Below are 13851 nucleotides of genomic sequence, written 5' to 3'. Positions count from 1 at the left end.
CATTTTCTCTCTTTTTAATCAGTTTCCTCTAATGTTTCATCCAATGCTCGATGTGGTCCTCGCCTCGTTTGATCTTCTCTTTTCAGGAGCAATTTCGTTTCTGGGCGAGCTGGAGCAGCTGCTAAATTTATCTTATGTCGTTTATATTTCCATTAGACATTTTTGGTGCTTGTTTGGGTGAGATGTGTTGTGAAGGAGCATTGAAACAAGTAGAAATTGATTCTGATTCAACATGCAGCTGATTGCTCCTAATAGATGAAGCTCTGCTTTTTGAGAAGATGTGAGACAGTCGTTTGCTCTCCAGTTGAATTTCACAGTGATATCAGTGGAAATGATTGGTAATTAGTTTAAATGGTAAGGCTGCATTTAATTAGTTTAGTAAGTTGCTTTTTTTTGTTTTGTTTTGTTTTGTTTTTTAAAAGGTAAGCTATGATTTAATTTTATTTGAACAGCTCTGAGTTTTCTGCAGTTGCCTTCCACAGTCAAAAAACATGCATTTTAATGTTATCAGGTCACTTTTCACTGATTACTTATGATTAAGGCGATCTTATCTTATCTTATCTTTTTATTATTATGATTATTTCCAGGACCAGCAGAGATAGACACACTGGATAAAGTTTATCTTTTGCATCTGCGTCACCTGATGAGTGATCCCTTTTACTGATTAATCTTTGAGGAAGTGACCCTTGTGACCAAATCCGAGTCACACTTATCATTACTGCCTTTTTTACAACAACCGAGGGTTATTTAGGAGTTACACAGAATTGATTTTGTCCACACCAGTTCCTTATCGGCACACAGTAAATCCAAAACAGGGCAGTAAAGGAGGACGTAATGTGGTCAGATATTTGATATTTAACACCTAAATAAAGCAATACAACTGAAAAGTATGAACATTCTTTAAATAATGTGTTTGTTGCTATGCATCCATAAAATGAACACATTTCTCAGTACATTTCTGTCATTCTACATTAACGTAGATCCAGCTCTTTAGAATCAGACAAATATGTAAGCGTTATAATGGTGTGCAATGCGTTAAGAGAAAGCCATTATTGTTGTCAGCAGCATTAGAAACAGCTGTGATGAGCTGTGAAGCGTTGCCACGTGGGCGCGACGTCTTTCACATCCACTTTAATAGAAAAGGGAATCAATAACAAGGAATTGGAACACTGGGAACCGGTTCTCAACAACAACCGGTTTTCTAATCCCTTCCCTACATGGAACTGTATAAAAAAGTAGGAATATATTATATATATATATATATATATTAGCATCATGCACTGCACACTTAAGACTTTGTCTTGAGACACATAGAAAAGAAGCAGTCAACTGTTTTTACAACTTTTATTCAATAATGGCCATCATCTCATTTTTTAATAAAACAATGATGTGTAAACATGAAATCATTAGATAAATAGATATGTATAATCTCATAGGGATTATTCACATGTAAACATATGCAAAAGGTAACACTTTCACAGCTTTTTCTCTACCAGCCAATAAAACACGACCCTGTTCAGACATAAACACTCCGAGCGACTGAAGCCAGTGGAGGCAAATGTGTAAATGAAAGTAGCGTAACAATTTCCATCCCATTTTACAAGGCAGCTGTTCTGGCCGACAGTGAGGCACTAGTCCGATTCCGCGCCGTGGGTTTCAGGAGGGATCCTCACCAGGGACTCTGTGGAGGAGCTCTGAGAGCGGCGGGACTCGTCCACCACAGACTGCATCAGGGGCAGGTAGATATCGTCCATGTTCGGCAGTACGAACACTTTCTGGAGAGGAATGAAAAGACAAAAAGAAAAGCTGAGAAAAAGGAAGTGGCGGCTGGCCAATAGTGGGCACAAGGGTGCAAGAAAAACATGTTGTAAAATGTGTCCAGGTTTGTTGATGTTTATAAATGCTAATAGTTATTATGACTGAAAATATAAAAACTTCAAAAAAACCACACTCTATTTTGCAAGTCTTCTTGATGGTTTATTGTGTTGGCGAGGATCTACCTGAGGTTAGGTTTAGTTTTCATCAAACGCAGACTGTCATTTCAAGTAAACTAGCCCCAAAATACAGTCATTCTGTGAAAGAGACAGATTTAGATACTTGTATTTGTTTACAAATATGTTAAAGGGGTCATATTGTGCAAAATTCACTTTCTAAACAGAACTAATTGTCTCCATACCAGGACCAACACCCCAGAAGTGTAGAAAGTGTGTCCTCTCTCTCTCCCTGGTTGTTCCAGGTTTTAAAAAGTGTGTTGCTCCAACCAGCCAATCAGAAATCAAACCCTATATAGTGTCATCAGGGGTTTAGCCAATCACAATCAAGGTAGGCTCCTCCCCTTTGACTCCTCCCACAATCAGGCAGCTCTGCTCTGGCACATGGCACCACGAGAGGAAGTACTTCCTCCTCTTCCCATAGATGGGCGTGTGTGGGTGGAGCCAGTCCGGCTCACACAGACACAGCAGATTCTGAATGCAGCTCCTATGATCCAATATTCTAATGGAGGCAAATCGAGGAGAAGCTGGAAACTTTGAATACCAGGTTTGTGGACCAACGAGACCAAGAGGAAGAGATGAACAGCTGGAGAATATGACTCCTTTAATACAAGCGTCATCTGAATATGTGCTCTCTATTCACAATTTGTTTAAAACTACAATTATTTCCATGACTGAGGCCTCTCTTAATCTAAAACAAGGCAAGATTGTCATAATATGCTTCATAAACGCACCATATTTAAATGTTGTGAACAGTGGTTGAAACTGAAGAATAATGAAATCCCCCCCAGCCGCCACTGGAAAAAGGACTACATCTTCCATAGCGGAGTAAATGATTTTACGTTTTCTCCTTCACCTGGAACTCATCCTGCAGCTTCTTCTCAATCCACTCGGTCACGTGGCAGAAGGTCACCTCCCTCTCTCCCAGCTTGGGCCGGACGTGCAGATCGAGCTTTGGCGGCCCACAGAAGCTGTACCTGCACGGACACGAACACCGAATCAAACCGAGCCGGTGTCTAGTTGGACGTCTCTGGACCTCACGGGGCTCGGAGCACACTCAGCGCACCGCTAAAAATACTGCGGGAATTAATTCATGTCGTCCTGGCAGGAGGTGAGGCGTTACAGTGAGTCACGAGACGAGCACAAGACGCTGCGGGTGTTTGGAGGACTGTTGGCCTGCTGGTGGGGTTCCTTCAGTTTTCATACCATATCCTGTCTGTAGGTGGCGGCGGGATGTTGACGACGAGGTTCCCTGACAGCTCCTGAACCTCCACAGTGAGCAGCAGCGGCGTGTTGGACATCTCCTCAAACTTCTTCCTGATGAACTCATTCTCCGTCGCCTTCTGGAAGTACTTGGATTTTGTGATTTTGTCCACAAATTTCAGAATCTTCCTCCCGGTCTTGGCGCCCCCGGCCCTGTGGAGGATTACCGGGGAGAGAAAAAGCAGAGGATTGAAGCATTTTCAGAAGAGCCGAACAATTTGTCAGCGGGTTTATGAATCAGCCGCTGAAGTGGAGAGAAAGTCACAAGAGATGTAGAGGGAGGCAACAGCCATCTGGAGCGTCGGCCTGCTTTATAAATGAGCGTTCACAAGACACAAGGTGTGAATTCTCTCTTCTTTCCCTTTGCTGTTTGTCCACTGAGACATTTTTTCATGTCTTTGTGTGAATTAATACCGTCTCAAATTGAGGTATTTACCCTTCGGGTGCTGGCGCTGACCCTTTCTCCCCGACCGGACCCTGAGGTTCAGAGAGAAGCAGCTCCTCTTCATCAGATGAACCGGCGCTGGAGGACTCTTCATCGCTGTCCGCTAACACACTGAGGACAGGCCTGCAGCTGCTCCGATGCACAAAAACACAACGCAGGAATAAAGGATCTTTCACCCTAATTTGTTCACCTTCTCATCCTCGTATCGGAAAAGAGAGTAAATGTTCAGGGTGGAAGTGTAAGACTTGGTATTTAGCTTTGGATGATGCACAAATACAGCAAACGTGAAGCTTTTCCCAGAGTTTAATCCCTGCCACTGTGGGTTTAAGGTCCATGATGACGACTGTCACGTTGGGCTCTGTTCATTGTGTGTGTGTGTGTGTGTGTGTAGGTGTCTCTGTGTGGTAAAGGCAAGGCAAGTTTATTTCTATAGCACCACTCAGACACAAGGCTCAGTGCTCTACGCAATAATTAGATATATACATTAAAGGGGTCATATTCTACAGCTTTTCTACTCTTTCCCATGGTCCACTAACCTGGTATTCTAAGTTTCCAGCTTCTACTTGATTTCCCTCCATTAGAATATTGGATCATCGGAGCTGCATTCAGAATCTGCTGTGTCTGTGTGAGCTGGACTGGCTCCGCCCACACACGCCCATCTATGGGAAGAGGAGGAAGTCCTTCCTCTTGTGGTGCCATGTGCCAGAGCAGAGCTGCCTGATTGTGGGAGGAGTTAAAGGAGAGGAGCCTACCTTGATTGTGATTGGCTAAACCCCCGATGACACTATATAGGGCTTGATTTCTGATTGGCTGGTTGGAGCAACACACTTTTTAAAACCTGGAACAACCAGGGAGAGAGAGGACACACTTTCTACACTTCTGGGGCGTCGTTCCTGGTATGGAGACGATTATTACTGCTGGAGAACCTTTAGGAAGTCAATATTGCAGAATATGACCCTTTAATTCTTGCAAAATTTTATAAGTTGTAGTTGATTTCGACCTTTGTGCAGCCTTACTACTAAAATCATCTAATATAATTTATTCACAAGAAGATGAGATAGCACTGATGCCAAGTGTTTACCAAATAAAGACAGCTGGGAGGTCTGTGTGTGTGTGTGTGTGTGTGTGTGTGCGTGCGTGCGTGTGTGTGTGCAGAACTGACCGTAGGCTGCCGCTGTCGGTCCAGCAGTGCACAGCGTCCTGCCCGCTCTCTTTGCCCAGCCTGGACAGGTTGAACTTGGTCTGCAGGGTCATCTGCAGGCTCCCGGTGTAGACCAGTTGCAGCTCCACCCACAGGCCTGCAGGGGGTGTCACAAAGAGGTCAAACATCAGACACAACCAGGATGAAAGCTTTTAAATGCCACACGCAGACTAATCAGGGCACATGCTGTTCAATGGGAACAACTCACTGGAAATTACATTTATAATAAATTGGGAGCTTATAGAGGGAAATGCTGAAACCAGGTTCATTTGTAGAGGAAAGCTTGTGTAACAATGTGAGCAGAGGGACAGGAACAATCATGAGGTCACACACCTACACACACACACACACACACACACACACACGGCTATACCTAAATATGGAAGGCCAAACCACAACAGCTGCCCAGCTCAATGAGATTACAAGACCCTGATTTGATGCAAAATTCAGCAATTCAGTCGCCGTGTTTTAATATTTGCGGGTGCAGTTTGTTTTGGTCCGGCGCCCTCTGCACTCACCCCTGTGGTTGACCTCGGGACCGGATGTAGCTGTGATCTGTGGCATGGAGCAGCCCATATCCAGATCAGTCAGTGTCAGTTCATTCATAAAGTAAGGCAGCTGCAGAGTGCAGAGCACAACATTGTAAATGCAAAGCAAAGTGGGTTTATGGTTTCACCTTTAAATTGACTCAGGAACTTTAAGAAAACTTGCTCTCACCCTGATTTTGCTGAGCTTCTTCTGAATTTTGCGGGACACGGCGTCGGCCCAGCACTTCTCCCGCAAGAAGTCCCAGAAGATTCGACCAATTAAGGCGTTAATCCACGAGGTCTGACTCATCCCTGCAAGCTCCGCCAGATCACAGGTACACTGAACAGGAAAAAAAAAAAAAAAAAGGAGAAGCAAGGGGCAATTAAAGTCCAGGCTTATCTCTTTTAGAGCAGAAGTGAAGATTAATGAGAATTCAGTGCAGGCTTGAGATGGGTTGACGGCTTCATTTTTAACCTTCAATTAGCTTTATCGGACTTACGTTTCCCCGGATGGTGGGACTCGGCTCCGTGCTGGAGGCTCCAGGACTGGAGAGGGGGGTCGACTCCTCAGCGGCCAGCAGGCGAGCCATGTAGCTGGGATAGTGCAGCACAGAAGGAGTCTTGGTGGCACCGAACGGGGCTGCAGAGACGTAGGGGGCGACGGGGGGTGACGGGCCATCATCGTCACTGCTGCCAACTCTGCTGGAGCCTCTGCTGCTCGGGCTCTGGACCTGGACCTGGCCTGGGACTTGGACTTGGACCTGGACTGGGACTGGACCTCTCTGTGCCGGCTCACCTGGAGAAATACGGGGAACAGCAACTAATTTGAATAATCTACAATTAAAACTTCCAGTGTTAATCAATGACATGAAATGTATGCGTATCTAAATATTCTTGTTGCTTTCAAGTATCTTAAAAAAAAACTTGTGTGAACAGTTGGCTTTACAAATTGTAAATAAACTGTTGAATACAATTGTTTCTTCAGATTTCAACATTGATGCCCATCCCACAAATGCTTGTTCCTTACAAATGTGATCGTTTCAGTTTTATTGCCAAGAACCATTGCGACAATACAAAAATGTGCTTCCGCATTAAATGTTCCTCATTGATTTTTGTATAATTTAACAATTATCGACCCAAAAAGTTGATAAGATTATATTTGTGTTCAAAAGATCTGTCCTGCACAATCCAAAGCCAACAGAGATCTTTGATCCACGCAGGCCAACAAACGTTCCTCATCATTCTATTTTTCCCCCCGATTTGATCCATTCAGTGCAAAAAGAGATTAAGCGATGCATATATATCTTTATGAGTTGTTATACACCAGCAGGATTCTCTGCAGGTTGTAAGCATCTGCCAAATGTTCCAATGCGTGCCTATTTAAAGCGGCCTTTATCCGAAGCTAAGCATCCAGCTCTGTTCTCTGTATACTGGGATATGAAACCACTGACAGCGTTTTCAACAACAGTGGCACTTCAGAATGACAAATACTAATAATGATCTTGATATATTAGTTAAACAGTAGAATAATCAGCTTCACTCATCAGGAGTCTTTTGAATGAGTGTGCCAGAGCAGCTGGTTTAAATAGATAAAGAGAATTATTAAGTAAAACAATATAAAAGAATTAGAGAGCCAGTGGGATTTATATATTTGTTCCTCCACCTGATTAATTTTCTCACAAACAAGGCTGGTGTCTCTGATAGCGTTTGTATTTTTCTGTAGCGTTTGCACCGTTGGTTCCCTGAACAACAGTGAGACTGTGTGTTCCTTTGAAAGGGATTGGCTTTGTAATGCAAAGAACTGGAGCATGTAATCCATAATCCACACACACACACACACACCACAGACACACACATACACAAACACACACACGCACATACACATACATAGCATTTGTATAGATGCCTTATCTAGAGGCCTTCCAATCTCTAATGCATTAATAACGTTTCTCATACCCAATCTGGACACACATCTGCCAGGCTGCTGTCTGTCTCTCTCTGTTTCCCTCAGTGTGTGTGTGGAAGCCCGAGTCAAATGATGAAACCACTCTTCTTTTTCTCGTCCTGTGCGGCCAAAGAGGTAAAGAACATAGGGAGGGTCCTTCGTCTGCTTGGAGGAACTTTCATTCTGACTGGCTTCCTCCTGGCCTCCCCCTTTTTCCTGGGGTTCTGCCAGTTGGATGCAGATGGGGTACTTTGGGTTCCACACCCTCTTCCGTGCTAACACAGGAGGCAGCAGGTAGACCTTCAGAGAACAGCGTTTAATCACAACAAAATTCATGTTGTAGGTAATCAAATTAAAAACAACAGAATACTTCCTCAAAAATGTCTGAGAATTTGGAAACATCACAAGCTTCTGTGAATATTACAGCTTCAAAAAAGAAAAATGTGAAAAGGTCATTTTCAAACAGAGCCCCAGCAGAACAGTTAACACAACAAGGATTTCGAGTGGAAACACAAAACTTTTGTTGTGTTTTGGGAGTTTGTCTAGATGATACGCTCGGAGCTTCTGAAAACACCACCTTTTTAAATCGATCAGTTTCCGTCTCAGTGTGAAACGCCGCTACCGTTCACGCCGCTACCGTTCACGCCGCTACTGTTCACGCACACCATGAGCTAGTTGTTCTACACACTCGTGAATAGATGGATGACAACATTTCCTGTGTAGTTTCATCACAAAATCAAACAACAGCCAACATGGAAACTCCATCGCTTTAGGGTCTGGGCCATATCTGTTTATAGCAGTCATGTTCTCCAGCTTCTCAACTCTTCCTCTTGGTCTCCTTGGTCCACAAACCTGGTATTCAAAGTTTTCAGCTCCTCCTTCATTTTCCTCCATTTGAATATTGTATCATAGGAGCTGCATTCAGAATCTGCTGTGTCTGTGTGAGCTGGACTGGCTCCGCCCACACACGCCCATCTATGGGAAGAGGAAGAAGTACTTCCTCTCGTGGCGCCATGTGCCAGAGCAGAGCTGCCTGATTGTGGGAGGAGTCAAAGGGGAGGAGCCTACCTTGATTGTGATTGGCTGAACCCCTGATGACACTATATAGGGTTTGATTTCTGATTGGCTGGTTGGAGCAACACACTTTTTAAAACCTGGAACAACCAGGGAGAGAGAGGACACTCTTTCTTCTCTCCTGGGGCGTCGGTCCTGGTATGGAGACGATTATTACTGCTGGAGAACCTTTAGGAAGTTTATATGAACTCTTTAAATTTACATCATTGTTCTAAACATTTGCGTGGAAATAGCAAATTTTTCTGAAACAAAAACACAAAAATGACGCGTTTTCACTTGAACGTTATCCCGTGAACAGGGCCCAAATTTTTGTTTGCAGAATGTTCTGAATCCTTGTTATTTTAGTGCTACAATCATACAAACATTACAGTTTTATTGTCAAACGTCAAAGACTCAGTAGATCATCTCGGCATACATTCTGACTAAAACAGAGGCTTCTTCTTCCTTGACATAATAGACTCCTGACATAAAAGTGTGATATTCCAATAACATCGTCACTCATTCAGTCCTATTGTTGACATACTTTACTCGTTGCGAGCTGAAAGCGGCGCGACTTGACAAACGTGGCCTCGTGGACTCTCTCGTCGTTTGTGGCCCGGCGGCTGATGTTGGTGCGCGGAGTGTCCAGGCGGAAAGAGGAGCCCTCCAGGGTGGCGTACACAGAGTGAGTCAAAGCCGGGTGGCAGGTTTCTGGGTCGTAGTCATGGATCTCATTCATCCAACCCTGAGAATACAGAAGGTTTGACCTGAGTCAGCGGCTGCATCTCTGAGGCTTCAAGCAAAGAGTGAACACCTAATCTGAAACTGGTTTGGCCCCAGAACGTTCTGTGAAATCGACTTAAAATCAAAACCAAACAGTTTTCAATCACAGTCGTACAATCAGTTTCCCATACCAACTGTGTCTGTCCACACGGAACCACCAAAAACACTGCAGTCAATGAAAACAAGTAATAAAAACAGAAAAGACGATTAAATTAACAAACTGTATTTGTTGATTCCATAGCAGCCTGACTAAACCATGTGAAGATCTGTGCAACAACTGGGTATCTTGATCATAAAAGTGTGGCTCAGTGTCTTCTCAGAATCTCGACTGTTGCCTGGAAGAAAAAAAACGATGCAACGCTGTATGAAACAAACACATCTGTTTCCTCACAACTTCACAGCTCTGACTTTCCCACCAAAACCGACACAATGACAAAACAACGGCATTGTCTCAATAATGGGCAGAAAAGCACATCTTTAGCGCTCTCAACCCAGACAACCTGCTTCTCTGGTGGATAAATTACAGCTTATTGCGGCCTGCTTCCCCTCAGTAATTGGCTCTGGAGCTGACAGTGTGGCTGCCCTCTCTGGTTGCCCCGTGTCAAGCTCAGCCAGCGAGACAGCAGTAATTACTGCTGCAGCTCCAACGGCGTTCCTCATTGGAAGTTTTAATTGCACTCTGGACACCTCACATCTTGCAGACATTCGGAGTAGCGAAAGAGACCAACAGACCTGATTTTAAATGAGCATGGCGGAAACAATAAGTTAAACAGTTAAATGACTCAATTAAAATTTTAGAAATTTTTCACATGTAAAGAGCTATATGTGAGTAGTATATTATACACAGCAGGGAAATTTGTAGCAAGTGGGATCTTCTTCAACAGACCTGACTTCATTTAACCAGGTGCTGAAAATGTTTTGACCAAGGAATGGTTTACATGACAACATGTTCAAGTGAAAATGCTAAACTTACATTGCGTTTTGGGTATCTGTTTACATGAAAACAGTGGCCAGAGCCACTGAAAATTCACCTTTTTGAGAACAGCTGCCAAGGTGGAACTTTTCAAAAATTGTGGAAAACTATTTGAAAATGCCTTATAGGCAGTGGAAATGCTGCTACTGCACATGTGCACCACAGCCACTGTAAATACTTCTCCTGCATGACTTCCAGTCCATATTCTCCTAGGCCTTGGTTGTTTTATTTTGATAGTCACCATAATAACAATACAACTTGGTAGTCTGTTTACTAAAATGTAATTTTTTAAAATAATAATAATAATAATGTATTGGTTTTATATAGCGCTTTTCTAGACACTCAAAGACGCTATACATTGTATTATTCATTCACTCCATACTGGATGGTGGTAAACTACGTCTGTAGCCACAGCTGCCCTGGGGCAGACTGACGGAAACGAGGCTGCCATTTTGCGCCATTCGTCGGCCCCTCCGACCACCAGCAGCTTGTTCTATTGGCACATATGGTCACGGCTTTTTTTTTTACAAAAACAACAAACAGCACCCACTAGTGGCCCTACAGGAAAACTATATTGTTTTCAGTGTTTCTGAGTGGAGGACATTGTTTTCAAAACATTGCCGTGTGAACACGAAACTTTTATGAAACAAAAAAACCTAAGCAATACATTTTCACTTGAAACATTGTTTTTCTGAACAGCTCCGAAATCTACATGCCTACACTGAGTTGAAGTTGATGAATTAATTATTTTCTTCTTTGTGTTGAAGAAGAGTGATGTGGCCTTTAAATTGTGATTTTAAAAAGAAGTTCTCTTTTCAAACATGATTTTGCTAATATACAATTGTAGAACTATTCTTTTATGGTGATAGACTTTGTCACTGTTCATCCTGGCAGTAGGTACGTGTGTCTCCAGCCATCCGGTCATCCCTTGTTTATGTCTGTTTTCCTTCAGGAACTTTAATTCATCATGACATATGTGAAGCCTGTGACTTCAAACATGTGAACAGCCTTCTGTCTCCCAGAGGGCTGAAAATAAAGACATGTGGACTGATAAGAAGACTGCAACCTTTTTCAAATTAGCACATGTAGCGAGAACGAATGTGGCATTTCAGACATGCTTCCCCACATTATCTCTGTTTGAGGTTTGACTGGTGCTCTTTTGTGAATGTCATCTCTCTGCTGCTTCTTTTGCTACCAGCTGTTTCACCATGATACAGGTGGTGAAAGAGCCGTCATTGACATTTTCTTTTGCCAATTCTTGAGGATATTATATTGATTATTTAATGTACTTTAATTTCCGGGCTAATTTATGGACGTTTACTGGTTAACTGGCTTCATGCCAAAACATGGGTGATGCGTTCAGGTGCATCACGTAACTCCGGCTTTCTTTTCTTTGCTTTATTTTTTTAATTTGGTGGATGCGGCTTATATTCAGAGTTCGGAAATTACAGTAATACAAAGTCATTGATCAGAATTTCTTCAAATCGTCAGGAATGAGCTGTGGTTAGTTGGCAAGCAGAGCACATACAGGAAAAAATTTGCTAATTCCAAACAATGCTCTGTGTGGCACCCTGGAATGTTCAGTACTTAATATAATGTCCAGAATTGTAAGTTCTTTTGATTAGTTTGGTCCACCATTATTATTTTACCCACTTTTGTCACAAGGGGTCAGTACTAGCTCTTTTACTCTAGGAAACTGGCTGTTATCCTGGAAAACAAGGAAAAAATAATTATAAAAGAGTGACCCAATACTCAGACAATTTTCTCGTTTGCAGACTACAACGTACTCACACCCAGATGAACATGGTCATCACTGTGTGCGGGTAACATCTACTTTCCACCTCCATCATGACTTGATCACAGTTGATCGGAACAAAAATCACAAAATAAGCAGTTTTTAAAGAATATAATTGGGGATTAGACTGAGGGACTAGTTTCTTGTTGGCTCATTAGTACTTAAAAAGTCAATTTTGCAGATGTTTCATTGAAAAATACATTGATAATGTGTAAATATCAGAGGGAAAGTGAGTCAGCTGAGCATAAGGTGATATTTCACCCCATAATGACTTGTCTCTTTACCTTTAGGACATCGGGTTGCGTGTTGTCGCTGCCACCCGTCAGAATCCCCACCCCCGGGAACGTAGGTGCTTGTCGGTGAGCCGGATCGGAGCAGCTGGACCTGGAGGAGCCCATTCTGATGAGCAACAGCCCAAGTAAAAACCCCAGCGCTACTCCCAGAGCCAGGCCTGAGAAGTATGAACTGAGAGGAAGGATGAAGTAGCCATAAGAAAGTACCGCCACGCAGAACAAAGTCATTTGTGGCAGAGGGTGGGGGGTCTGAGGCAGTGGGGGGGCCCTCACCCGGGGCGCTGGCTGTGCTTGAGAACTCGATGACATTCCCGTCCGTCTCCGTGTTTCGACCGCTAACACTTTCATCACATCGCCATCCGTACAGATCTCCAAATCCTCATCCTTATGATGTTGCCGGTGATGATGCACAGGGCAGTGTTTCCGCCCAGGATGTCTTACCGGCGGCCAATCAAACACAGGCAAGGCATCCACATCAGTTTTCCGAGCGTTTCTCACAGGAGAATCTGAAAGAGCCGTGTCTGTGCTGCTGTCTCGCCCCAGGCCTCTGGAGCTCTGGTGCGTCTTGCACTGGAGTTTCGGGCTGCCGCCACCCTCCTCTCTCATGATCTTACTGAACATGCTGCTCAGGGGTTCATGCACGGCCTCGGAAAGCTTCCTCTTAGTGTCCTCCAGTTCCATTTTGAAAAAACCCCCCCTGAGACCCTCTGCACTCGGCGAGAGGGAGCTTGGAGACGGGGGAGCCGTGCGGGAGTCCCCATTGCTGCGTGTCTTCTGCTGGGTGAGTTGTTTCCAGAGGTGGAGGTTGAGGCGGGAGTCTGATTTAGACTGCGACACCTCGGGCTCGGAGCGGGAGAGCTCCGTGGAGATCGACTTCACAAGGCTCAGGAAAGGCTTGGGTCTGAGGGAGGAGCCCTCCTTTGGTTCCAGCTCTGTGGAGAGAGACTTGACCAGGCTTGCCAGAGGCCGGTGGGTGGGTGAAGACGGGCCAGGAGAGAGGAAGCTGGGGCCTGCGGTGGAGCAGTTCCCCAGGGAACTCGGGGATGAGGGCGAAAGCGGGACATGGAAGCTTTGGGACTGCAGTCTTCCGTCCTCGTCCTCAGAGAGCTGCCTCTGCTTCGGCAGCGAAATAGAGGGGTCGTCCTCATCATTGTCGAGGGAGAAGATGAGCTCGCTGTCATCGAGACTGTCCCACTCTCCCTCTGTCCCTGTCAGCTGGATCACAATCCCGCGGGAAAGATGCCGTTTTGTCCCGCCAGCTGGTAAGAGACCGTGAGGCTCCTGGTGAGGCGTACCTCTTGCTTTGTCCCCATTCTTTTGCAATGCATGTGTTCCACTCTCTGCCATTTCGTGACTTTACATCTCCAAGCCGAGGCACCTGTGTGTCACTAAAAGAGAGGAAAACATAAAGCACATGGACAGAAACATTCCCAAGCCTTGAATGCGGAACAAACTAAATCTGTCAGGTTATAAACTGCGGAGAGAGAGAGGATGGAAATGTTATCCATGCTTGAGCCTCATGTTCACTCAAACTGCTTACTGGAGCCAAATGTGCATTAATGTGAAAATGTTATGAAGAAAG

General features: G+C 44.3%; 1 protein-coding gene across 1 annotated transcript; it reads right to left on the bottom strand.

Annotated features, from left to right (window-relative positions):
- Nucleotides 1-1631: 1631 nt before the first annotated feature.
- tex2l (testis expressed 2, like) lies at nucleotides 1632-13616 on the bottom strand (the record flags this gene model as incomplete). Its single annotated transcript, XM_080517502.1, has 11 exons — nucleotides 1632-1775; nucleotides 2848-2968; nucleotides 3198-3407; nucleotides 3691-3828; nucleotides 4862-4997; nucleotides 5419-5518; nucleotides 5618-5767; nucleotides 5928-6223; nucleotides 7384-7672; nucleotides 8970-9170; nucleotides 12261-13616. The coding sequence occupies 11 exons, from the start codon at nucleotides 13614-13616 to the stop codon at nucleotides 1632-1634; spliced, it is 3141 nt and encodes a 1046-aa protein (XP_080373628.1).
- Between the last annotated feature and the right edge of the window lie 235 nt (nucleotides 13617-13851).

The sequence above is a fragment of the Blennius ocellaris genome, assembly GCF_963422515.1.
Source record: "Blennius ocellaris genome assembly, chromosome: 21".
Classification (NCBI taxonomy): domain Eukaryota; kingdom Metazoa; phylum Chordata; class Actinopteri; order Blenniiformes; family Blenniidae; genus Blennius; species Blennius ocellaris.
This window is presented reverse-complemented; position numbering and strand designations above follow the sequence as displayed.